The sequence below is a fragment of the Mastigoproctus giganteus genome, chromosome 7 (genome assembly GCF_048544385.1).
Source record: "Mastigoproctus giganteus isolate SK-2022 chromosome 7, ASM4854438v1, whole genome shotgun sequence".
Classification (NCBI taxonomy): domain Eukaryota; kingdom Metazoa; phylum Arthropoda; class Arachnida; order Uropygi; family Thelyphonidae; genus Mastigoproctus; species Mastigoproctus giganteus.
Window position 1 is genome coordinate 214882974 of NC_143581.1, and position 25825 is coordinate 214908798.

The window sequence follows — 25825 nt, forward strand, 5'->3', positions numbered from 1 at the left end:
TTCCAACTTCAAACTCACAGAACCAACTTTTCATCTTCCTCATTTATTCATTCAACTGCCGTTTTCTGGAACAACCTTCCTTCATATGTATTTAATGAAAATTACAATTTACAGAAGTTCAAGTCCAATGTCAACAAATATCTTCTTTCGTCTTCTCAACCTCCAACCCAAGCACGGTACTAAGTACTATAGGTTCTAATACCTCTCGTGTTTGGGGTTCACATAAAAAAAAAAAAAAAAAACTATTGGCCGCAACTTTTGCCCATCTTTGCTCCCACCTCTGTCCAAACAAGATGGTTCTGTTGTCACTTTGGCCAAGGATAAAACTGACCTGCTAGCATCCCATTTTTCTTCCAACTCATGTATTAATGATCTTGGTAAAACACATCCCCCCATTCCCAACACGCTCCATTCAATGCCTCCTGTAATCTTCCGTCAAAAGGATGTCAGAAGGATTTTGATGAATCTTGATGCTAAGAAAGCTCCAGGTCCCGATGGTATTTCTCCACTTGTTCTCAAAACCTGTGCTCCTGAACTTACTCCTGTTCTTTGCCGCCTTTTTTTCACTTTCTTATTCCAAGGTGTTTTTCCTTCTGCTTGGAAATTTGCTCATATCCAGCTAGTTCCTAAAAAGGATGACAAATCCCTCCCATCCAATTATCGTTCCATTGCAATTACTTCTACTCTTTCTAAAGTAATGGTGAAATCAATTAACCGCCAACTCTTATACTACCTAGAAACCTTCCGTCTCTTCAACAATCGTCAGTATGGATTCCATCAGTGTCAATCCACTGGTGATATTCTGGCTTATGTTACCCATTTATGGACTAATTCAATGGAAAGGTTCAGTGAAACACAAGTAGTTGCTCTTGACATCTCAAAGGCTTTTGACCGTGTTTGGCATAAAGGTCTTCTAAACAAGCTTCCATCTTATGGTTTGCCAACTGTTTTTAGTAATTGGTTATCCAGTTTTCTCTCTGACCGCTCACTGAGTGTGATGGTAGGTGGCTCTCTGTCTTCTAACCACTCCACTAATGCTGGTGTCCCCAAGGTTCAATTCTTTCCCCCACTCTTTTCATCTTGTATATTAGTCACCTTCTTCCATTGACTGGAAATCCTATCCATAGTTTTGCCGATGATAGCACATTGCATTCCACTTTCCATTTTGAGAAACCTTGCCCTGCTCAATTAGCTTCAACTTCTCGAAAATCTGCTACCAAGTCCTTAAATGCCAATCTTCAGGTAATTCTCCAGTGGAGCAAAGACAACTTAGTTGATTTCAACCCTTCTAAAGCATGTCTTATATCGCACAAAAAGGATTGGCACCTCCCGTTGCCAGGTGGGAAGGAGCAGTGCGTAGCACACGCTTCTTGATTAAACCGGGGTTCGAGCCTGTCACCACCAAATACGGAGGATGCAGAAAGGTCAGGGAATGACTACCGCATATCCCCGGAGCAATATGGCCTTAGTTTCTAATGCTCCTAAAAAACCAAATAACAACAAACAAAAAGGATTCTTGTGCTCCTATGCTTACCTTTAGTGACACTGCTATTTCTAGGCAAAATGATATAGCTCTTTTGGGGATTACCCTGACTTCTAATCTCTCTTGGCACAAGCACATTACAAATATTGCTTCCTCTGCATCTAAAAAACTTGTTTTTTCTCTTTCGCTCTCGGCGTTACTTTTCTTCCAAACAGCTGCTCACGCTGTATAAATCGCAAATCTGCCCTGCCATGGAATATTGTCCCACATCTGGGGTGGTGCCCCCAAAATCTCTCTCAGCTTTTCTAGATTCAATTCAGATGAGGGCAGTTAGGTTAATTAATGACTCATTTCTCACAGAGTCTCTGCACTCTCTGTCTCATAGACGTACTGTTTCTGCTTCATGCCTTTTCTACAGATACTTCCACGGGCACTGTTCTTCTGAATTGGCTTCTATAATTCCCTCTCTTTTTTTCAAAACAGTCCGAACACGTGGAAATGGACATCATTGAGGTTGGAATTGAGATCAGGCTACCTGATTTACTCTTCTTTTTTATATTAACCTATGAGTAGAACTCAGTGTGTTATGAAAAAGAAAACACTTAAACATGTAACAAATACTGCAAATTTCTATGTAGCCTTTTGCAAACTGCAGTCTAAAACTTCACGAGGTCCAGCACTCCAGGCGCCTCTCTACCCAGGTGGGAAGGAGCAGCAGTGCATAGCACACGCTTCTTGATTAGACCGGGGTTCTAGCCCATCGCCACCAAATACGGAGGATGCCGAAAGGTCAGGGAATGATCACTGAATATCCCGGAGCAATATGCCCTTAGTTGCTAATGCTCCTAAAAACCAAAATAACTAACTAACTAACTAACCAGCACACCATTGCTCCTTAGCGTTTTATATTTGTGCTTTGTCTTTCCTACCATTGAAAAAATGTCTCTCTCATTTATTTTGCCCATCCTCTTCAGGATTTTATAAACCTCCATCAGTCCCCTCCAATTCCAGCACTGTCTGATTGTCATGCTTGCAGTCTGCACCTTCTATACCATTTTTTTGTAAGGAAAACAATTAGTGCCTCTCACCAGTTTGGTTGTCCTTTGATTTCTATGTTGAAGTTCTGTCTCTTTTTGGATACAACTTTCAAACTCGAATACAGTATTCAAAGTGAGATCTCACTGTATTTGTTATGTGGAAAGCATCTTTCTAATTTTAGATTTTTTTTTCTCTGAAAGAACTTTATATTTCATCTAGAGTTTTCCGATCACTAAGTTTCATTTCTATAATTTATAGGCAAAAATTCTATGTACAAGTTTATGCAAATGTGTTGGGTGCAAAAATTTTGAAGACAGTTCAGAAAGAAAAACTTTAATGCATCTTGCTGATGCAGCAGAAGTTAGAGTCCAACAGCAGGCAGCTGCCAAGACAAAGATTTCTTCCCAAATTCAGGACCTTCCCACTAGGCCTCCTACAGTTTCACTTACTGGAGAAAGGTAAAGTAAACAAAATTTAAAGTGTTTATATAGTTACTAATCATTTATACAACTAATGTAATAGAATATAATGCTACATTTTTAATATGAATTTAAAAAATCCAATTTATTAATGTAACCTAGTCCAAAATAGTAAATTGTGTGTGTTAATGTCAAAAGGAGATTAAAATTTCAGTCTGAATTTAGTGTTTTAATTTTAAATCGAATGAAAAAATTCATTCGATTTGGAAAATTGGGAGCAGTTATTTAGCAATGCCTATAATGGGGATGGACATATTGTGAACTGGGTGTGCGTGTAGATCCATTTTAGTGGCCCATGGTAATTTGACAAACACCTTGTTAAGCATTTAATTTTTATTGTGCAATAAAAATAATTTTAGCCTTTTAACTTTTGTTTTCTGAAATCAAAGACATAACAAATTATTATGTCCAGAAAAACTTACAAATAGTCATGATATGCACTTTGCCTAATATTGGTACTCTTGTGAAAAATATCCAAGTTCAAGAATCACATTATACCTAATTTATTTTTTTGTGTGATCATGTAATAATTTCACGTCATGATTATTTCTTTCCCATTGATGTGGTATGATTCTTTTGTAATATTCGTAATAAAAAGATTTAATTACACCATTATTATTTAAAAAGTCCTGATAAAAAGAATATATAAATGAAAATATAATGTATAAGTATATGCATTCAGTTCTCTCTCTCTCTCTCTCTATCGACTGAAGGAACTTTTTATCAGTCCAATAGATCCCAGTTCCATTTGTTCTATGCTGACATCAGCATGAATCAGTGTATCCATCGTACCAAGTGAATCATCTGAATGCCATTTCCTACTTGAACATTGTTGCTAACTAGGCATATCATGCTTCATACCCACACATTCTCTGTGAGCACATTCATTCTCACAGTTTATCCATATGGTAATGGTTATTTCCACCAAAATGAAGCTCCATGTCACAAGGCACAGATCATTTGAAATGGTTCCACAATAATGAGGGCAACTTTATCATACGTACTTAAAGATGTAACTACCATCAAGGCTAAAGAGAAGGGCTTTTGCTTTCATAAAGGTGACTACAGGGGTCTCAGACAGTTTTTACATCCTGTACAGTGGGATCAACTGATGATGTTAGCAACGTTGAATTCTAAATGGGAAACCTTCGGGGACTTAATTCTGGAGGCTACTAGGCTTTCCATTCCAACCCAGAAATACTGTTCAAGCTTTAGGACTAAATGGATGTCAGATGAATTAATGAGGCTCGTGGCAGAGAAGAAAAATGTATGGGATGCATATAAAGTATCAGGTGACACAGAAGCCTAGGCAGATATAAACTAGTCTGTAATCAAGCTACAAAGGAAGTTAGGCAGGCGAAGGCAGATTACGAGAAATCCTTGGCAAAGAATGCAAAGAAAAACAGCAAAGAGTACTTTACTTATGTAAACTCTAGAAGGAAAGGAATGAATCAGATTGGACCACTTAGCATAGATGGGTTGACTATTGATGATCATGCTAAGGTAGCTGATAAACTGAATGAGTATTTTGCATCTACATTCATTCATGAGGAGTTATTCAATTAGGGGACTGCCAGAGGTTTATCAAACTCTAACAGGGAGCTAAGTGATTTTGTAATAACTCAGAGCAAAGTGGAGGAGTAATTGTTGAAATTAAACATAAGAAAGGCATCTGGGGTGTACGGAACTATCCAGTTTTATTAAAAGGAGGCAGCAAAGGAAGTAAGCAAACCCTTAGCCATAATTATGAGAGCTTCCTTGGACTCATGGGAGGTCCCCATGGACTGGAGGTGTGCAAATGTATCACCAATTCACAAAGGTGGTTAAAAAGGTGACACAAGTAGCAATAGACCTGTTAGTTTAACTTGTGTTCCAGGGAAAATAATGGAATCACTGGTTAAAGAAGCGTTGCAGGATCATCTAGACAAGACTGCAGTAATAGTTAAGACACAGCATGGGTTTGTTAAAGGGAGGTCTTGTCTGACCAATTTGAGTGGATACTATGATGTGGTCACAAATGGAACTGAATGCCAAAAATAGTTTTGATATCATATACTTGGAAAGCATTTGATACTTTGCACATGGAAGAGTGCTATACAAATTGGAGAGGAATGTCATTAAGGGTAAGTTGCTAAATTGGATAAAGGGATGGTTGAATGGGAGATGACAGAGAATGGTAATCAATGGACGCTACTCTTTGTGGACAAATCTTATTAGTGGAATCCCCCAGGGTTTGGTGTTGGGCCCATTGTTGTTTTGTATATTTATCAGTGATAGTGACGAAGGTATATCAGGTTTAATGTCCAAGTTTTCAGATGATACAAAGGCTGTCAGGGTTGTTTACGACAGTAAAGACAGTATGTTACTCCAACTGAAGTTTAACATTGACAAATGCAAAGTACTGCATACGGGTAGCAGTAACCCAAGAGAAATTTACCAACTGTGTGGTACTACACTCAAGGAAGTGGAAAGTGAAAAAGACCTGGGAGTAATTGTGCAGTCAAATGTGAAGTTTGCTGAGCAGTGCAGATGGGCTGCCAGAGTAGGTCATGGAGTTGTGTCAATGATATATAGGAATTTTGGTAGCAGGGACAGGGAGGTGATTATCCCATTATACAAGGCAGTGGTCAGGTCACACCTAGAGTACTGTGTACAGGTCTTTAGGCCTCATTTTAGGAAGGATGTAGAGTTGCTAGACTGAGTACAAAGAAGGGTAACAAGATTGGTGAGGGGGGAACAAAGGTGCTCTTACCAAGAAAGGCTTAAATTCTGCGAATTGCAGTGAATTGTAGAGTAGGCACCTGCAAGTTGATCTAATTGAGGTGTATAAGGCCTTGAATGGGTTGAGCAAGCTGAATGCTGATGGGATTCTTCCTCTTGCTCAGATTAAGAACCTGAGGGGGACACATATTCAAATTGAGGAAAGATAGTTGTAGAATAGATGTGCAGAAATTTTCCTTTAGCCAGTGGGTAGTTGATTGGCGGAACAGACTTCCATCTTTTGTTGTGGAAGGTGATAGCCTAAATAAATTTAAAGCTGAGCTGGACAGGCATTTGGAACGAATGGAGGGGTGAAATGGGATGTGTTTTTTTTTTGGCTAATGCTGCATAAGCTTGCTTTCTGGCATCATATGCGTCTATTAATGCTAATGCTAATACTACTTCATTGGCCTCCTCAGTCACTGGATCTCAAACAGATTAAGCAACTATAGGTTAAGATGGAATGGGCTTTATGTTGCAAGGATCAGCTGCTGTCCAAGCTATGGCTATGTGTATTTATATATAAAATAGTGCACTGACCCACCTTTTGTTGCTCATTCCTAGCTGGCCTAAATAATCATGAAGTACTTTTGATTCTTCTACTCTATGCAAATAAATAAAATAACAGGAAAGTTGTTTTACTCTTTCAGAAAATATATAGTTTATCCTTGTTGATTTGATATCAGATTATTCAAAATGTGAGGGCTTTCAAAGTTGCTAATTGAGACTATTGATATAGGATTTTATATGTCTTTTAGAATGTATTTTAAATACATATACAGTGAAATGCAGAGTCTGAATTGGGTCCCGTGGCTTGTGAATGACTTGGCTAATTCAAAAAGCCTACCAGAGACAATTGCAGTCACATGTTGTTATAATGAAATTGAATGGAGCTATAACAAAAATTTGCTAGTATACTACGTATAGTATCATTATACAGTATATAAGCGCCTTTAATTTTTACACTGATATTTGCTTCTGCAAGAATTGCATGCAGAATCTCAGAGAATTTGGGTGCAATTCACTATCAATGAAACTATGTGATTTCCTAACATAGGTGCTGTGCATCTGTGTTGGGAAATTGCAGCACAGGTGTTATGTATCTTCAGGTCATCACTTTGGATGCTCAATTTGAAAGCGAATAACAATAAATGGGCTTCAGAAAAAAAAATTAACTATTCCTCTCAAGGAATTCATAATGAGGTATGTGGAATCTTTTTAAATTTTTTGCACGTAATAAGAAAGATTGCCCAATTTTCTTTTTGTAGCCATGTAGCCCGATGTATAAGAAGATGCACATTGAAACAAATGTTCTGTTTTTATTATTTATAATTATACATCTCTTTTTTTTTTTTTTTTTTTTTTTTGTAGTTGTTGGCGCATAGGCTTCTGTGGCCATAATGCACCTCCCAAGGTTTTTGCAGTACTTTGATCCAAGCCCGAGGCAGGAATCGAACCCGCAACCTTTGGGTTGCCAGGCAGGCACTTTACCCACCCGGCTAGCCCGGTCGGCTTACATCTCTTCTAAGAAGAGAGAGTACCCATATTTTGGGGATATTATTTGCTGTTTAATTAGCATTGGCATATGATGCAAGAAAGCAATCTTATATAGCATTAGCCAAAAAATAAAAAAATAAGAAATAAAACCTTCCCATTTCACCCATCCATTCACTCCAAATGTTTATCTAATTCAGCCTTAGATTTATTTAAGCTGTCAACTTCTACAACAGATGGAAGACTGTTCCAGCAATCAACTACCTGCTGGCTAAAGGCAAACTTCCGCACATCTATTCTACAACTGTCTTGCCTCAATTTGAATCTATGCCCCCCCTCAGGTTCTTAATCTGAGCAAGTGGAAGTATCCCATCAGCATTGAACCTGCTCAAACCATTCAAGGCCATATACACCTCGAAGGTGCCTAGTCTCCAGATGCTGCAACTTGCAGAACTTAAGCCTCTCTTGGCTTAAGTTCTGCAAGTGAGAGCACCCCCTTTGTTCCTCTCACCAAATTGTTGCCCTTTCCTAGCAACCTTAAATTCTTCCTAAAATGAGACCTCCAGACCTATATGCAATACTCAAGGTGTGGCTTGACCATTGCCTTATACAAGGGGATAATCACCTCCTTGTCTCTGCTAGCAAAATTCTTATATATCATTGACAAAACTCCAAGACCTGCTCTGGCAGAGCCCATCTCACTCTCAGAGAACTTTGTATCTGATTCCACAATTAGCCCCAGGTCTTTTTTATTCTCCACTTCCCTGAGTGTGGTACTATTAAACTTCAATGTTAAACTTTAGTTGCCACTTCTCAGCCCATCTGCCTAATTTTTCCAGATCCTGTGCAGCAGAATACTGTCATTACTCTTATTAACAACCCTACCAACCTTTGTATCATCTGCAGACTTGGACATTAGTCTGTTATACTTTCATTGTTATCATTGATAAATACACAAAACAACAATGCGCCCAGCACCAAACCCTGGGGAACTTTACTAATAACATTAGTCCACATAGAGTAATACTTTATACTTGAAATTCATGCAGAAAGAGATGACATTTCTCTCTTTTAGCACTTTCGCTCATTTGCTGAACTTCCTAACATAGTGTCAGTTACTCTTGTTAATTACGGTTATGTAGGCTGGCCACGGAGCACTTGCATGAATCAGTGACTAGTTTAACGTTGCTTTAGAGCAGCTGAAAGAGAGAGAGAGAGAGAGAGAGAGAGAGAGAGAGAGAGAGAGAGAGAGAGAGAGAGAGACGGATAGAACAAGACAGAAAATGCTCAGTGTGTGAACTACTTGACTTCATAAATTTTCAATGCTACTTTGAAAAGACAAGTTAAAAAACAAAAGATATAAAAATTTTATCACATACCTGCAATCAACCACCCACTGGCTAAAGGCAAACTTCTACACATCTATCCTACAACCGTCTTTCCTCAATTTGAATTTATGCCCTCTCAGGCGATTATTCTGAGCAAGAGGAAGAATCCCATCAGCATTGAGCATGCTCAAACCATTCAAGGCCTTATACACCTCAATCAGATCACCTTGCAGGTGCCTAGTCTCCAGCCACTGTAATTTGCAAAACTTAAGCCTTTCTTCATAAGTGCAACCCTTAGTTCTGTTCACTAATCTTGTTGCCCTTCTCTGTACTTGTTCCAACAGCTCTACATCCTTCTTAAAATGAGGTCTCCAGACCTGTATACAGTACTCAAGGTGTGGCCTGACCATTGCCTTATACAAGGGGATGATCATCTCCTTATCCCTGCTAGAAAAATTCCTGTATATCATTGACAAGACACCATGAGCTACTCTTGCAGACCATCTGCACAGCTCAGAAAACTTCATATCTGCCTGCACAATTACCCCCAGGTCCTTTTCATTCTCTACCACTGAACAAAGTTGATATGTTACTCTGGGATTACTGCTTCCCATATGCAGCACTTTACATTTGTCACCTCTCAGCCCATCTGCTCAACTTTTCTAGATTCTGTTGCAGCAGTGTACTGTCATTAACAACCGTGCCAACCTTCGTATTATCTGCAAACTTGGACAATAAGCCTGATATAAAAGGTAAACTGCAGCCATTATTAACCCACTGCAGGATGGACGCCTCCTCAACAATTCATGCTGAGGGAAATGGACCATAATCTGCCACACTGGTTCAATGCGGGTTGGCAGATTGACCGTATTTAGCAGTCAGTGGCTTGAACCCCGGTCTACTCAAAGAGCGTGTGCTACTGCACTCCCGCTTTGACCACTTGGCTACAAAGGCCTGATATACCATCATCAATATCATTTATAAAAAGAAAAAACAACAATAGAACCAACACTGAACCCTGAGGGACTCCACTAATAACATTAGTCCACAAAGAGCAGTGTCCTTTCATTACCACTCTCTGTCTTCTTCCACTTAACCATCCCTTTATCCATAGCAACAATTTGCCTCCAATGCCACTCCCAATAACCACCAACCGCCTCCAATGCCACACTGCACCAATTTGTGCAGCAGTCTTCCGTGTGCAACAGTATCAAAGGCCTTTCTAAGATCCAAAAATATGATATCAAAGTTATTCTTTGCATCCAGTTCCATTGTGACTACATCATAGTATCCAATCAGATTAGTCAGACAAGACTTCCCCTTAACAAACCCATGCTGTGTCCGAGCTATAACTGAAGTCTTGTCCAGATGATCCTGCAATGCTTCTTTAACCAGTGCTTCCATTAATTTCCCTGGAACAGAAGTTAAACTAACAGGTCTGTAATTACCTGTGTCTCCCTTTGATCCTCCTTTGTGGATTGTGGTCACATTTGCACATCTCCAGTCCATGGGTACCTCCCCTTAGTTCAGGGAAGCTCTCATAATTATGGCTAAGGGTTTGCTTACTTCCTTTGCCGCCTCTTTTAATATGACTGGATAGATTCCATTCACCCCAAGTGCCTTAGCATTAGCATTAGTAGAGGCATTTGATGCAAGAAAGCAAGCTTATGCAGCATCAGCCAAAAAAAAAAAAACCCACTTCCACTTCACCCCTCTGTTCGTTCAAAATACCTGTCCAGCTGAGCCTTAAACTTATTTAGGCTATCAACCTCCACCACAAGGGATGGAAGTCTGTTCCACCAACCAACCACCCGCTGGCTAAAGGCAAATTTCCGCACGTCTATCCACATCTGTCTTTCCTCAATTTGAATTTATGCCCTCTCAGGTGATTTTTCTGAGCTAGAGGAAGAATCCCATCAGCATTGAGCATGCTTAAACCATTCAAGGCTTTATATACCTCTATCAGATCACCTCGCTGGTGCCTAGTCTCCAGACACTGTAATTTGCAAAACTTAAAAGCCTTTCTTCGTAAGAGCACCCCTTTGTTCCATTCACTAATCTTGTTGCCCTTCTCTGTACTCGTTCCAGCAGCTCTACATCCTTCTTGAAATGAGGTCTCCAGACCTGTATACAGTACTCTAGGTGTGGCCTGACCATCGCCTTATACAATGGAATAATCACCTCCTTATCCCTGCTGGAAAAATTCCTGTATATCATTGACAATACTTCATGAGCTACTCTTGCAGCCCGTCTGCACTGCTCAGAGAACTTCATATCTGCCTGCACAACCACCCCCAAGTCCCTTTCATTCTCTACCACTGTCAGTGTAGTACCACAGAGTTGATACGTTGCTCTGGGGTTGCTGTTTCCCATGTGTAGTACTTTACATTTATCAATGTTAAACTTCATTTGCCACCTCTCAGCCCATCTGCTCAACCTTTCCAGATCCTGTTGCAGCAGCATAGTGTCAGTAGTGTCCTTGACAACCCTGCCAACCTTTGTATCGTCTGCAAACTTGGACATTAAGCCCGATATACCATCATCAATATCATTTATAAATACAGAAAACAATAATGGACCCAACACTGAGCCCTGAGGGACTCCACTAATAACATCAGTCCACGATGAGCAGTGTCCATTGATTACCACTCTCTGTCTTCTCCCCCTCAACCACCCCTTTATCCATAGCAGCAGTTTGCCTCCAATGTCACACTGCTCCAATTTGTGTAGCAGTCTTCCATGTGCAACAGTATCAAAAGCCTTTCTAAGATCCAAGTATATAATATCAAAGTTATTCCCTGCATCCAGTTCTTTTGTGACTGCATCATAGTATCCAATCAAGTTGGTCAGGCAAGACTTCCCCTTAACAAAACCATGCTGTGTCTGAGCTATAACTGAAGTCTTGTCTAAATGATCCTGCTTTTCTTGTGTTTGTCTTCAAAAATTTCTCATCCACTTTACTCTCAGTTATTACAAGATTATCTAGCTTACTGCCAGAGTTGAATACACCTCTGGCATTCCCCTCCCTGAATAATTTCTCATGTGTGAATGTAGATGCAAAATATTCATTTAGTTTGTTAGCTACCTGAGCAGGATCATCAACAGTTGAACCATCAATATCAAGTTGACCAATCTGATTCATCCCATTCCTTCTAGAGTTTACATAAGTAAAGAACTCTTTGCTGTTTTTCTTTGCATCCTTTGCCAAAGATTTCTTGTAATCTGCCTTCACCTGCTTAACCAGCTTTGCATCTTGGTTACAGACCTGCTTATATCTATCATAGGCTTCTGTGTAACATGTTAATTTATATCTATCCCATGCATTTTTCTTCTGTGTCACATGTCTAATTAGTTCATCTGACATCCATTTAGTCCTAAATCTTGATCAATATTTCTTTGTTGGTATGAAAAGCCTAGTAGCTTCCAAGATTAATTCTTTGAATACTTCCCATTTTGAATTTGCTGTTGGTAGCATCATCAGTTGGTCCCACTGTATAGAATTTAAATACTGTCTGAGACCACCGTAGTCGCCTTTACGAAAGCAAAAACCCTTCCCTTTAGTCTTGATGGTAGTTAACTCTTTCAGTAAATCCCACTTCAGCACACTGTGATCACTGCCACCTAGTGGTTCCTTTATCTGCAGATTCTTGATGCATGAAGAATCACTACTGATAATCAGATCAAGAGTATTACTCCCTCTAGTTGCCTCCCGAATATGCTGCTGTAGAAAACAATTATCCAATAAATCCACAAAAGCCTTGCTAGTGTGTGAGCGACCAACCCACAAATTCCAGTCAATATCTGGGAAATTAAAATCCCTCATTATAAGAAACTCTGGTTTACTGGCCCACTCTATTTCTCTGCACAATTTCTCATTATACTCATCAAATTCATTTGGCCTATAATACACACCTACTCTCATTTTTCCTTTCCCAGTGCTTATGTCACACTCAACATTGCATTGTCCCCCAACATCAATTGGATGCACTTCCTTAGATTTTATGTGTTTCTTAACTAACAGCATAACCCCTCCTCCCTTTCTGTCCTGTCTATCCTCTCTGTACACATTGTACTCCCCAAATTCCAGTTCTGCACTGCTTATGTCTGTGTGACACCATGTCTCTGATATCCCAACCATATCTGACTCTGATGTCTTGACTAGCACTTCCAGCTCATCGAATTTATTAACCGTACTCCTAGCATTTGTGTACATGGAAGTATACATGCACCTGTTTCTACTCTTAGTTACCCTAACACAGCCCATGTATTTATTTGTTCCACTATGATTCCCAGCAGTCCTGGAAATCCCCATTACCTTGCTTTCCAGACTGCTGCTCAATTGCATTTCAATAGAAGTAGTGCAAGAATCACTTTTACCTCTGCCAGCGGCTACTGTTAATCTATTAGTCCGTGTATCCCCCCAAGGTAGCAGTTTTCTGACCCACCTAACTCTGCCTTGATAGCATCAGCAAATATTCTTGCACCCTTTCTATTTAAGTGTATCCTATCCCTGTAGAAGCAGTTTCTTCTGTTAACAAGCACAGACCAGGCTGAGAAAAATTCTACCCCTTGAGTCTTTCACAATCTCTCCAGTGCTGAATTGATCGACAAGGCTCTCATTATTTACTCCCTCCTGTCATGTCTGGGCAGAATTGCAGACACTTTCAAATTCGCCCCTTAACTCTCGGCTTTTTTTCAGCATTGACTTGTACTTGTTAAGTAATTCCACCGGTCTCCTACTCTTAATATCATTAGTGCCAACATGTACAACAATATTACCCTTTGTGCCCTTAAAAGATGATATCTGCTCTACAACGTCATCAATCTTTGCAGACATACCCTGGTTCTGTTCCATCTATCCTTTTTGCACAATATGTTCCCCGTTTCTCTGACAATAGAGTCACCTACAACAACTAGTTCCTTTGGGACCAGCATGTTCTGCCTTATGGTTTGCCGCTGTGTTGCTTGATGTTCAAGTGCAAGCTCTGAACATCAAGCAACACGAAACTAAATTAAACATGTTCGTTATGAACAAGCTTAAATTAAGTAAGCAATACATCTAATCTCCCTCATATAATGCATTAATATCATACGGCAGGCACAGTAGCCTTTGTGCCAAGAGAAACATACCAATAGAGTACAATAAAATGCATCAATAACAACAAACAGTTCTGTTTTAAGCAACTTCTCTTGTATACCCATTTCCTAGCAGCCGGATAAAATGCCAAATAAATCATCACATGAGCACCATTTTGTTTATAGAAATTCTCATATACACTGGCAGGTGTGGGTTTATTAATTTATGGGGAACAGTCAAAACATTACCAGGCTCATATATTAAATGTGACTAAACATAAATACGACTATTCTGAGAGTACTCTCCTTGAGTTGTATTATATTTTTATTACAACTGGTACAACTGCTGCTTGCAATTCTGATTATTTTGAGTTGCATTATAGTAACTTTGCTTCACTGTAGAAGTGATGGCCTCATAAACCTTAGGTCCCAGGTGCCAAGCAAATTCAAGGTTAAACAATCCCAGTGAAATTCATGTGGTGCTCTAGAAAAGTGATTAAAGCTATTTTTTAAGTTTACGTTATCTTCCTATTAAATGCATTTCATTTATTCTTTCATAATTCTTCCTCGAAGACAAATACAGACTCAGAAGTAATAAAATAGCTAAAATTCAAAGAAATTGGAAAGTACTGAAAGAATAAGAAAATTACAGGCATGTTTTTTTCAGGGGAGCACTCACAGCTATTGGGAATAAGAGAATTATGCCTGTGGTTTCCGTATTCTTTCGTTTCTTTCCTGTTTCTTTAGATTTTGGTTATTTTCTTATTTGGGAGTCTTCATTTTTCTTCTGGGTGGAATTCTGTAGTTGTCTTGTTTAACATAGCAGCAGTATCTCATCAACTTTGCAGAAGGCTTTAATATATATACAGTAGTATGTCGATAATCCCAACTAATTGGGATGCGGTAGTTCGGAATTCCGCTTTTTTCGGATTTTTGAACTTATCAAAAATACAGTTCTGGAGACTAAAAAAAAAGGTTTAGTAAGTTTGGAAATAAAAACACTAAGTTGCACTTACGTATTTTTCTTCATAGGTAACAAAACAAATGGAACTTTCAGTAGCAATAACACATATGTATAGGCCTTTAACGAAAATAATTACTTATTTTTTGTTGCACCATTTTCGAACATCTTTTCTTTGCTGCGATCTCTCACTCTTTTCAGCAAGAGTAGTTGAGTTGGACAGTATTCAGTTTGTTGCTTGTACCTAGCCCTCACGGGTAGCACAATTGCTAGAATCGCCATCCTCCACACCCTGGGTGTAAAAGACCTGAGTTCGAGTCCCGTCAATGATGGGAGGAATTTTTATGGGCCCTTTTCATATTGAGGTTGTAGTCGGGCTCAGGTGAAGGTAGCATGGTTTTTCGTCCAGAAAACAGACTACAGAACATACAATTTACAGACAATATACACGGAGCAATTATTGCCTTACAAACTGCATCTTTGAGGGATGGGTCATTAGCTGTTCTCATAGTGTGTTTTTTTTTTGTTTTTTTTTTTTTTGCACCATCATCTGAATGAAGTTTTGATGCAAACTTTTAAATTTTTTTTCCTTTTTGTTTTTAATTTCTGTTATGGTTGACTTTCCATCCTCGTAAAATCTCACTGATGAAGACCCACTTTCTCCCCTTGAAAGTCTGTATAAAATCTCAATCTTCGATTTAATTGTTAAAAATTTCTGCTTCCTTTTAAAAGAAGAAGACTGTAACTTCAGTACAATAAAATAAAACTCTGTAAACCTTCATAATCTCTTCATTCCTATATCTAAGCTTTGTAAACATTTTTGTCTGTGTCTCACTTGCGCATATCATGTTGCTCTTCTACATGCCGTGTTCTTTGTTATTTTTGATGTTTATCTTTTTTTTTTTTTTTTTATACTGTTTTAGATTTTATAGCCCAAAAAAGAAAAAAAAAGAAGAAAAAAAGTCGGTGAACAGAAATATCAGATTACAAAGTGTTATGTTTAGTTAGTACTGTTTGTATATTAATTAAGCTATGTACGCAAGCGTAAATTTATTTTTATTTTGCTAACCTGTGGATTCTTCTAATTTTCACGTATCATTTAATTTTGCTAATTGGTAAGGTAAAATAAAAGTATAAATTTGTGCTTTATATTTTCATTTTTATAGCCCGTCGATTTTTCCTCCAATCCTCCAATTTTTGCTTATTACAATCGCCCTTTAATAGAATCAAAATTCAATTCGCAAATGTGATCACAATAACCAGCGCTTACTGCAATTATTTTATTACACCAGTGTAAAAATAATAATAATAAATGCTGGCTCGGTCAGATTATTGACTTTTGGATTTTCGATGCTCTACTGTATTTTGATTGGTTTGTTAATTGTTTTTTTTTTTCCTTTTTTCACATCATTCAAAAGTGATTAATTCAATCAAACTGTTTATTATTGCTTAAATATACCAAGTAGGATTTCTTCTTTTTTTCTCATTCCAAGTTATAAAGTTGTACAATTATTACACGAACTTAAAAAAAAAAAAAAAGCATTATCAGTGAAAAAAATTTAAGTGATTAGTATGGTTTCAGAATTTAAAAAATTCATTCTTAAGAAACAAAAAAGGAAGTATTAAGCAGTGATGATACACCTAAAGCTATCTAGAGTTTTATGGATCAAGCATAAAACTCTGGATATTTTTATTTGAATGATTTTATTAGCACTAGCTAGAGGCATATTATGCAAGAAAGCAAGCTTATACAGCATATCAAAAAAAAAAAAAAACCTTCCCATTTCACCCATCCATTCGTTCCAAATGTTTGTCTAGTTCTGCCTTGAATTTATTTAAGCTATCAACTGCCACAATGACAGATGGAACTTTGTTCCAGCAATCAATTACCCGCTGGCTAAAGGAAAATTTCTGCACATCTATTCGACAACTGTCTTTCCTCAGTTTATGCCCCTCAGGTTTGTAATCTAAGCAAGAGGAAGAATCCCATCAGCCTGTTCAATCTATTCAAGACCTTATACACCTCAATCAGATCGCCTCGCAGGTGCCTAGTCTCCAGACTCTGCAATTTGCAGAACTTAAGCCTTTCTACATAAGAGCATCCATTTGTTCCCTTCACCAGTCTTGTTGCCCTTCTCTGTACTCGTTCTAGCAACTCTACATCCTTCCTAAAATGAGGTTTCCAGACCTGTACGCAGTACTCAAGGTGTGGCCTGACCATTGTCTTATACAAAATTCGCAAAATTCCTGTATATCATTGACAAGACCCCATGACCTACTCTGGCAGCCTGTCTACACTGCTCAGAAAACTGACTGCACAATTACCCCCAGTTCTCTTTCATTCTCCACTACCCGAGTGTAACACCATCCAGTTGGTACATTTTTCTGGGGTTACTGCTACCCATATGCAATATTCTTCATTACTATAAATGATGACATACTAAGATTTTGGAGCTGTTGTGGTTCTATTCTTAAGGGGGATAAAGATATTTTCATTATTTGCCATGAAAATAATCACAGAGACTACTTTGACAATCAGTTCTCCCAAAGGTTTGTGCATACTGTACATCTGAAACTTGATGGCAAATGTGCAATTATCTTATTTTAGATAACTATTCTGCATAGCCTGACTCAAACGTATAATTAACATTATATTAATATAAATATCCTTCCAAATAAGTTGCAAAAATCCTGTTTAACTGTTATTGGGACTTTATAGGGCTAGTGGTGGCTGTTAATAATAATTTCTTATTACATTTAATTATTCAGTATGCATTTGTGAAATGTTATTTTGCAACTTATACTATATTATTAGTTTTTAAAAAATTCAAAAGATTTTATTCAGCAAATTATCTGTCTAGAAGGAGAGATTTTAACATTATATTCTGAAAATGAATCCTAATTTTTCCAGGTTGCCATTTGCTTTTATTACTCAAGAAGTTGTAGAAGCTACTTGCCTGTGTTTATTAGCTCAAGCAGAAAATGGAGAAAGATCTGGGTTGCCTCCTTCAATTGTAGAAAGGCTTGTGTTAGATGAATTTGGACGTTGTCTCATGCAGATTATAGAATGTGCAAATAAAACAAAAGGTTAGATGTATTTTATAAAATGTTTGATTGACATAGCTATGTTTATTTCATTTTTTGTATAAACTTTTATATTTATTTTGTCATCAGTATATCTATTTGTGAAGCAAATTAAATAATACCCCAAGAATCCAATGTTATTTGTTTTATTTACATCATTTTCAACTATTATTTTTCAAAAGATTTTTAATTTACATATTCTAATTAAAAGCCATTCTCAAATATAAAATAGAACGTTTTTCAGAAAGTGCAGATGAAATTATTTTTCTTGAAAAAAATATTATTTAAAAATACTTAATCTTTATGTTTTTATCTGGAATAGAAAGAAAAATGATACTCTACTAAGAATCTTGCAAACTCTGACCAGGTGGTTGTCCTAGAATATAAACAATATTTATTTTATTTAAATTTCTTCTTAACTGATAATTTTTTTATTTTTAAATGCACTTTCTCTTATTTCCCATGATGTAACTTGCTAAAGTCATCTTCAAAACCAATCACACCATTTGAAACGCAACTTTTGTTTAGGTGATTAACAATTTTTTTTTTTTTTTTTTTTTTTTTTTTTTGTTCTCAATAAGCATAAGGTGTGACTTATTAATGACAAGCAAAAACTTGTTTGCTTATATTATTTGTTATCTTTTATAATTTATTATTATGTAAGGAGATATGAGCGTACATGCTTTTATTATGCTTTTGAAATAATAATGTTATTTAAAAGAGAATAAATGTTTATTCATTAATAAAACATCATATTCTTACATTATATAAAAATATTAAGATAATTTAAGATTTTTTTTCTCTCTTATATGTAGTTTGACCTTCCTTGATAGCATTGTTCTGTTATACTTATATTCTGGTGGAACCTTTCACTTAGTTCATCGTTAACAACACTCAGTTAATGGGAGGAAATATAGATATGAATGTAAAAGGCATATTTTAAGCAGCTTAAATTTTTACAGTTGTCAACATTTCTTTCATCCAAAATTAAATAAATAAAATAAACTATGCATTTGAAAGACTAGCTAATCCTTAAAAACGGTGCTGGTAAATCCACTCTACAATCTAAATAAAAGTGTGAGGGCCTTAAAATCACCACATAATTGTCAGACGTGATTGTATTCAATATTAAATTCAATTCAATGTGATTGTGTTCAATACTTGGAACACTCAATTTCTAGAAATAAATTTCTTTTATTTCAGCATAGTAGGCTATTGAAGGTTTTGTGTTTCTATTATGTAATAAAATTGCCTTTAAACTTACTTCAAATGAGTTAATGAATAGCTTCCATTCTTCAGCTTTGTGTTCATATCTCAAATAATAAGTGGGCTGATGAAATCCCAAATTTCATCAGCCCACTTATCATCTAGGCTAGTGATGTCCAACCCTTTCCCATACAGGGACCATATTCAGAGTTAGATTTGTTTTGCCGACCGCACTGATTGATTTGAAAAAAATTAGTGTGTTACATTTTCCATATCTTGTTACATGTAAAAGGAAGTTTCTGTTTTCATGTTACTGTTTTTTTTTATTTTCGGCTATATATAAAAAGTGTAAGTTACCAATACTTTTATGTGCAGCAAATCTATGTCAGTGATTTATTTTTTAGATTTTATTAAAATTATAAAAATATTACTTACTTTTGTTTTTTAAAAAAAATACTTTACTTTTAAATGCTCACTTTAGAAAATTTACAACCTGAAAAGGATCACTGCTTTTCAATATTAAGGTGAATAAATAAATATAATGGTACACCTAAAATTGAAAATATTTGAAAATTTTATTAAGCACAATACACAATTACATTTACTGAACAAAACATATAATGAAAAAAAAATTTTTTTGATAATTAACAAAATTTAAAATGCTGTTCACTTTAGTTCACTTTCCATGCAGGCCATAGGTTGGACACCACTGATCTACGCAATGGGACTGTTACACTCAGTAAAATGACAAAATTTTTTGTTTCACTTCCTAAACACAGAAGTTCTTTTTCCATCAGCTAGCAAATTCCATTCTTGTAGTGCCACAGAAAAGGTCAGGCTGGCAAAGGCAGATTATGAGAAATCGCTGGCAAAGGGAGGGGAGATGAAGAATTCTTCACATATATTAAATGCAAAGAAGAGAAGGACAAACCAGATCAGACCCTTATGTAATGGACATGGTATAGTATTAGATAGCCCAGATGAAATTGCAGATGAACTCAACAGTTATTTTGCATCGATATTTACAGAATAAAAAATCTTTACATCAGTGAGAAATTATGCGAGTGAAGTTGAAAAATATGTAATTAATAATGTTGAAATTTCATATGTTTTAATGAAAAAACTTTCAAGCCTACAGGCCAGTAAGGCTCCTGGGGTTGATGACATATGCCCTATAATCTTAAGGGAGATGGCAAGCGAGTGCATTGAAACATTGAGACTAATTGTGAGAACATCACTGGACTCGGAAGTGATTCCATTGGATTGGAAAAGTACCAGTGTGTCTCTAATACATAAGGGCAGTTCGAAGAGTGAAGTGGGAAATTTCCGGCCGGTTAATCCAACTTCAGTAGTAGGGAAAATCATAGAGACAATGATCAAAATAAGTTATACACTTGGTGGAGATGAATTACAGTCAGTAGTGGAAGAAAGGGACTTGGGTGGTACGATATGGTCAGTATAGTCGACATGGAATTCAGGATCATTTAGATATAAATGGAATTCTGAAGGATACTCAGCATGGTTTTGTTAAAGGGAAAATCATGTTTAACTAATCTGGGTAGCTATTTTGAAAGGGTCACTCCTGAGCTGGATTTAGGGAATAATTTCGACATTGTTTATTTGGATTTCAGCAAAGCATTTGACTCAGTCCCACACGAGCAGTTACTTTATAAGCTGGAACAGGATGGAATCACAGGGAAAATCCTTAGATGGATAGCTGAATGGCAGGAGGCAGAGGGTTGTGATAAATGGTTATTCCTCAGATTGGGTTGATGTAAGAAGTGGGGGGTTCCCTAAGGATCAGTATTGAGACCACTGTTGTTTTTGATTTTCATAAATGACATTGATGAAGGGATAGAGGGCGTGATGATTAAATTTGCAGATGATGTAAAGATTGGTATGGTATAGAGTAGTTAATTATCACCGCCAAGCAGAGCTTCTTCAGAGTGACCTAGATAAACTTTAGGAATGGTAAGAAAATTGCTAGCTATGCTTTAATCCAGCAAAGTGTAAGGTATTACACCTGGGAAACAGTAACCTCAAAATAAGTTATACACTTGGTGGAGATGAATTACAGTCAGTAGTGGAAGAAAGGGACTTGGGTGTTACGATATGTTCAGACATGAAATTCTCTGAACATTGTAGACTGGTTGCAAGGGAAGCACCCATGATGTCCTATCGATGATTTATCAAACAATTACTAGTAGCGATATCATAATCCGATTATATAGGGGTAGACCACACTTGGAATACTTTGTTCAAGTTTGGAGATTGCACCTAAAGAAAGACATTGTGCTTGTTGAAAGGGTCCAAAGACAGTTAACTCATTTGGTGAGATCGGTAAAAGGGCATCCATATGAGGAAAGACTTCGAATATGCGGGTTTCAGAGCTTGGAAACTAAGCCCCTTAGAGGAGACTTGATTGAGGTGTTTGATTCCCACATGGAAGCCTTTTCGACATGGAAGAAGGCTTCCATGTGGGACTATTGTCATTGCAAAAACATTTCAATATTCTGTTTTATTTTTACTTCAAAAACCTGAAATTTTTTTAAGACAAATGGCATAAGGCTCTGAGAGGCATAAGCAAAATGAACAAGGATAAAATTTTCACGGTTATAAATAATTCTAGAACAAGGGGCCATAACTTCAAGTTATGGGGGGAGATGTTTATACTGGATTGCAGGAAGTTTTATTTTAGCCAGAAAGTTTTAAATTACTGGAATAAGTTACCTACATGGGTGGTAGAGACTGACAGTTTGGGGAAATTCAAAGGTCAGCTAGATAATTACCTACTAGAGGAGAGAAATGCATAGGTTGCTATCTCCTTTTCTCTTATTAATTATTATTATTTTTAAAATTTTCTTCTTATTATTATTATTATTATTTTATTTTTTTTGTTATTTTATTTATTTATTTATTTTTTTTTTTGGCTGGTCCAGCATAAGCCATAGGCTTCCTTGCACCATGTGGCCATTACTAATACTAATTGTCTTGATCCCAGAAGTTTTCTGTGTTTTGATAAATTTAAATTGCTTAGTAGGTCATCAGCTCACTTTGTTCAGTTAAGTATGGTTCTTTGCCATGCTGTGGAATGTATCTTGAATCTTCCATTTGGTATTCATCTCTACTTGGAATAGAAAGTTCTTGCCAAATAGTTGGTGGTACATCAGTACGAAGACTGTAATAACATGACGATAGTCCCACATGGAAGTCATTTCCACACAGAAGAAGACTTCCCTGTGGGGCTATCGTCATTGCAAAAACATTTCAATATTCTGTTTTATTTTTGCTTCTTCAAAAACCTGAAATTTTTTAAAGACAGAAATAGCATTCCTCATTATGACTGATTGATTCCATACCAAGGAACAGTGAAAGAAGAGCATGATCTTCTTATCTTTCATTCATTCAATTAGCTTTACATAGCACAATATTGCGGCATACATGCAATTCACAACTTCTGTCTTGATCTCCACAATGATATTCAAATTAGAGATTATAAGCATATTTAACTATTTTTGTTATAGACTGCAATGTGATTTTGTTGTTAATTATCCAGACACAACAAAAATTGCCCCGTGAATTCACGAAGCCACAATGGTGTCATTTTTCCTTATTGACTTATACAAAGGAGAAAAGAAAGAAAGAAAGAAATGCACACAAATGACAAGCAATATGCATCAACCAGATATATAATTAGGTACACATAGCAAATAACTCATAATTATGAGTCGTCTCTCTTCTACTCCTCTGTTTCATCAACAATTAATAAGTGATGTTTATTTTCTAAAATAATGTGAAATTCGGGTATTTGATTTTTTAAAGCTAATGTTCAATATAAATTTATATGTCCAGGTTCAGAAATAACCTAAGAAAACTGAAAAGAGCTAGTTTCCTTTTATCTCACCAAAATCTCTTTGCCCACTGTAATTAGATTTCTTGTTGCTGGATAAATTTTTATCATTACTAATTTTCCCTGTTTATCATGATCATTTGTAGTCTTAAAAGAAAAAATGGAAGTATTTGACAATATCACAATCTTTTAACTGGAGAAATCATCTATTTCTCAACAGTTTTTTTTTCTGCACATTTCTAATGTATTTTATATGCAAGAATTTGTTATCTATTGGTTTCTTTTTGATGATCATCCCACTTTGGTTCCTTAAAATGCCTTCACTTTGAATGAACCTCAGCAGTTCATTTTTTGCTATACTTGCTAGTGTATGCTTCGCTTCTACCTGTACTATGATTTTTTTTATACATGTTGTCTGCAATGAGCACAAAAATTGAAAGTTTTGAAAAGACCAAAATGGATATAGGTTATGCTCTACCAAATGTGCAAAAATTACATGTAATGAAAAATTAGGAACTTAAATTGGCAATGAGAAACACTACAACAGACTTACTAAATACATGTTTTATAAATAGTAGTAGTAGTAGTGGCATGTGATGCAAGAAAGCAAGTGTATGAGCTTATGCAGCATCAGCCAAAAAAAAAAAAATCACACCATTCCCTCCAAATGCCTGTCCAGTTCCTCCTTAAATTTATTCAACCTATCAGCTTCCACAACGACAGATTGAAGTTTGTTTCGGCAATTAACCACCCGCTGGCTAAAGGCAAATTTCCACACATCTATTCTACATCTGTCTTTTCTTAATTTGAATTTATGCCCCTTTAGGTTCGTAATCTGAACAAGTGGAAGGATCCCATCAGAATTCAGCGTGCTCAACCCATTCAAGGCCTTATACACCTCAATCAGATCACCCCGCAGGTGCCTAGTCTCCAGCCACTGCAATTTGCAGAACTTTAGCCTCTCTTGGTAAGAGGATCCCTTCATATCCCTCACCAATCTTGTTGCCCTTCTCTGTACACGCTCAAGCAAATCGACATCCTTCCTAAAATGAGGCCTCCAGACCTGTACGCAGTACTCAAGGTGTGACCTGACCATTGCCTTATACAGAAGGACAATCACCTCCTTTTCCCTGCTAGCAAAATTCCTATATATCATTGACAAAACCCCATGACCTGCCCTGACTGCCTGTCTGCATTGCTCAGAAAACTTCATATCTGACTGCACAATTACTCCCAGGTCTTTTTCATTTTCTACCACCTTAAGTGTAGTACCACACAGTTGACACTTTTCTCTCGGGTTACTTCTACCCATATGCAGTACTTTGCATTTGTCAAGGTCAAATTTCAGTTGCCACTTTTTAGCCCATCTGCCCAAATTATCTAGATCCTGTTGCAGTAGCACACTGCCATTACTGTCATTAACAACCCTGCCAATCTTTGTATCATCTGCAAACTTCGACACTAAGCCTGATATACCTTCAAATGTAAAATAAATGTTCCACTGAACTGATTCCATAAACTTATATGATGGACAAGTTAGGCTGAAGTACCAGAGCAATCAGCAGACATAAAGTAGTCAGGAAATATGCATTTTGAAACACCACCACAGGCCACAAATGAGAACTATAAAATATCTTGACTTCTGTTCCAGGGAAAATAATTTAATCAGCGGTTGCAGGATCATTTTAACAGGAATGAAATTATATGGAAATCACAGCATGTGTTTCTTAAAGGATAAGTTACTGCTATGGATAAAAGGATGGTCGAGTGCCATAAGACAGGGGATGGTTATAAATGGGCATTGCTCTTCTTGGATTAATGTTATTAGCAAAGTCCCTCAGGGTTCAGTGCTACTATATCTTTTTAAATTGCATAGCATCACCTAACAGGTGGGTTCTAACTATCAACCACTCTCTGGCTAAAGGCGAATTTCCGCACATCTATTCTTCAATTGTCTTTCTTCAATTTGAATATATGCCCCCTCAGGTGAGTAATCTGAGCAAGAGGAAGAATCCCATTAGCATTGAGCTTGCTCAATCCATTCAAGGCCTTATAGACCTCAATTAGATCACCTTGCAGCTGCCTAGTCTACAGAAGCTGCAATTTGCAGAACTTAAGCCTTTCTTGGTAACGCCAACCCTTTGATCCACTCACCAGTCTTGTTGCCCTTTTCTGTACTCATTCCAGTAGCTCTACATCTTTCCTAAAATGAGGCCTTCTGACCTGTATACAGTACTCAAGGTGTGGCCTAACCATTGCCTTATACAAGGAGACAATCACCCCCTTATATCTGCTAGCAAAATTCCTGTTTATCATTGACAAGACATCATGAGCTACCCTTGCAGCCTTTTTGCACTGCTCAGAAAACTTCATATCTGACTGGACAGTTACCCCCAGGTCTTTTTCATTCTACACTACCTTGAGTGTAGTACCACCCAGTTGGTGCGTTACTCTGGGGGTACTGCTACCCATATGCAGTACTTTACGTTTGTCAATGTTAAACTTCAGTTGCCACTTCCCAGCCCATCTGCTCAACTTTTCCAGATCCTGTTGCAGTAGCTTATTATCATTACTGTCATTAACAACCCTGCCAACCATCTTATCGTCTGCAAACTTTAACTCTGATATATACCTTCATCAATATCACTGATAAATACCAAAAACAATAATGGGCCCAACACCGAATCCTGGGGGACTCCACTAATAACATTAGTCCATGAAGCGCAGTGTCCATTGATAACCACGCTCTGTTTCTCCCACTCAGCCATCCTTTTATCCATTGTAGCAACTTGCTCTTAATGCCATACTGCTCAAATTTGTACAATAGTCTTCCGTGTGCCACATTATCAAAAACTTTCCTAAAATCCAAGTACATGGTGGCCATAATTAAAGTATCCCTATTCAGAGCTTGCTGTAGCTCTAAGTAATAAGTGGAATGCCATTAAAATTAGTAAGTAAGCTATTCAAGGCATGGAGAGAAGAAGCCCATTTTCAGGAAATACATATGAAGGAAGGTTGTTCCAGAAAACGGCAGTTGAATGAATAAATGAGGAAGATGAAAAGTTG

The 25825-nt window shown here is 37.1% G+C and overlaps 1 protein-coding gene across 3 annotated transcripts in view; it reads left to right on the top strand.

The window, feature by feature from the left end:
- The window catches only part of LOC150083665 (protein lin-54 homolog), a 270775-nt gene that overhangs the window by 235347 nt on the left and 9603 nt on the right, over positions 1-25825 (top strand). For all 3 annotated transcript variants that reach the window (XM_090378108.1, XM_090378106.1, XM_090378107.1), the window contains exons 11-12: positions 2780-2979; positions 17531-17706. In XM_090378108.1, coding sequence (XP_090234234.1) covers positions 2780-2979; positions 17531-17706 — 376 coding nt within the window. The remainder of the gene's footprint in view (positions 1-2779; positions 2980-17530; positions 17707-25825) is intronic.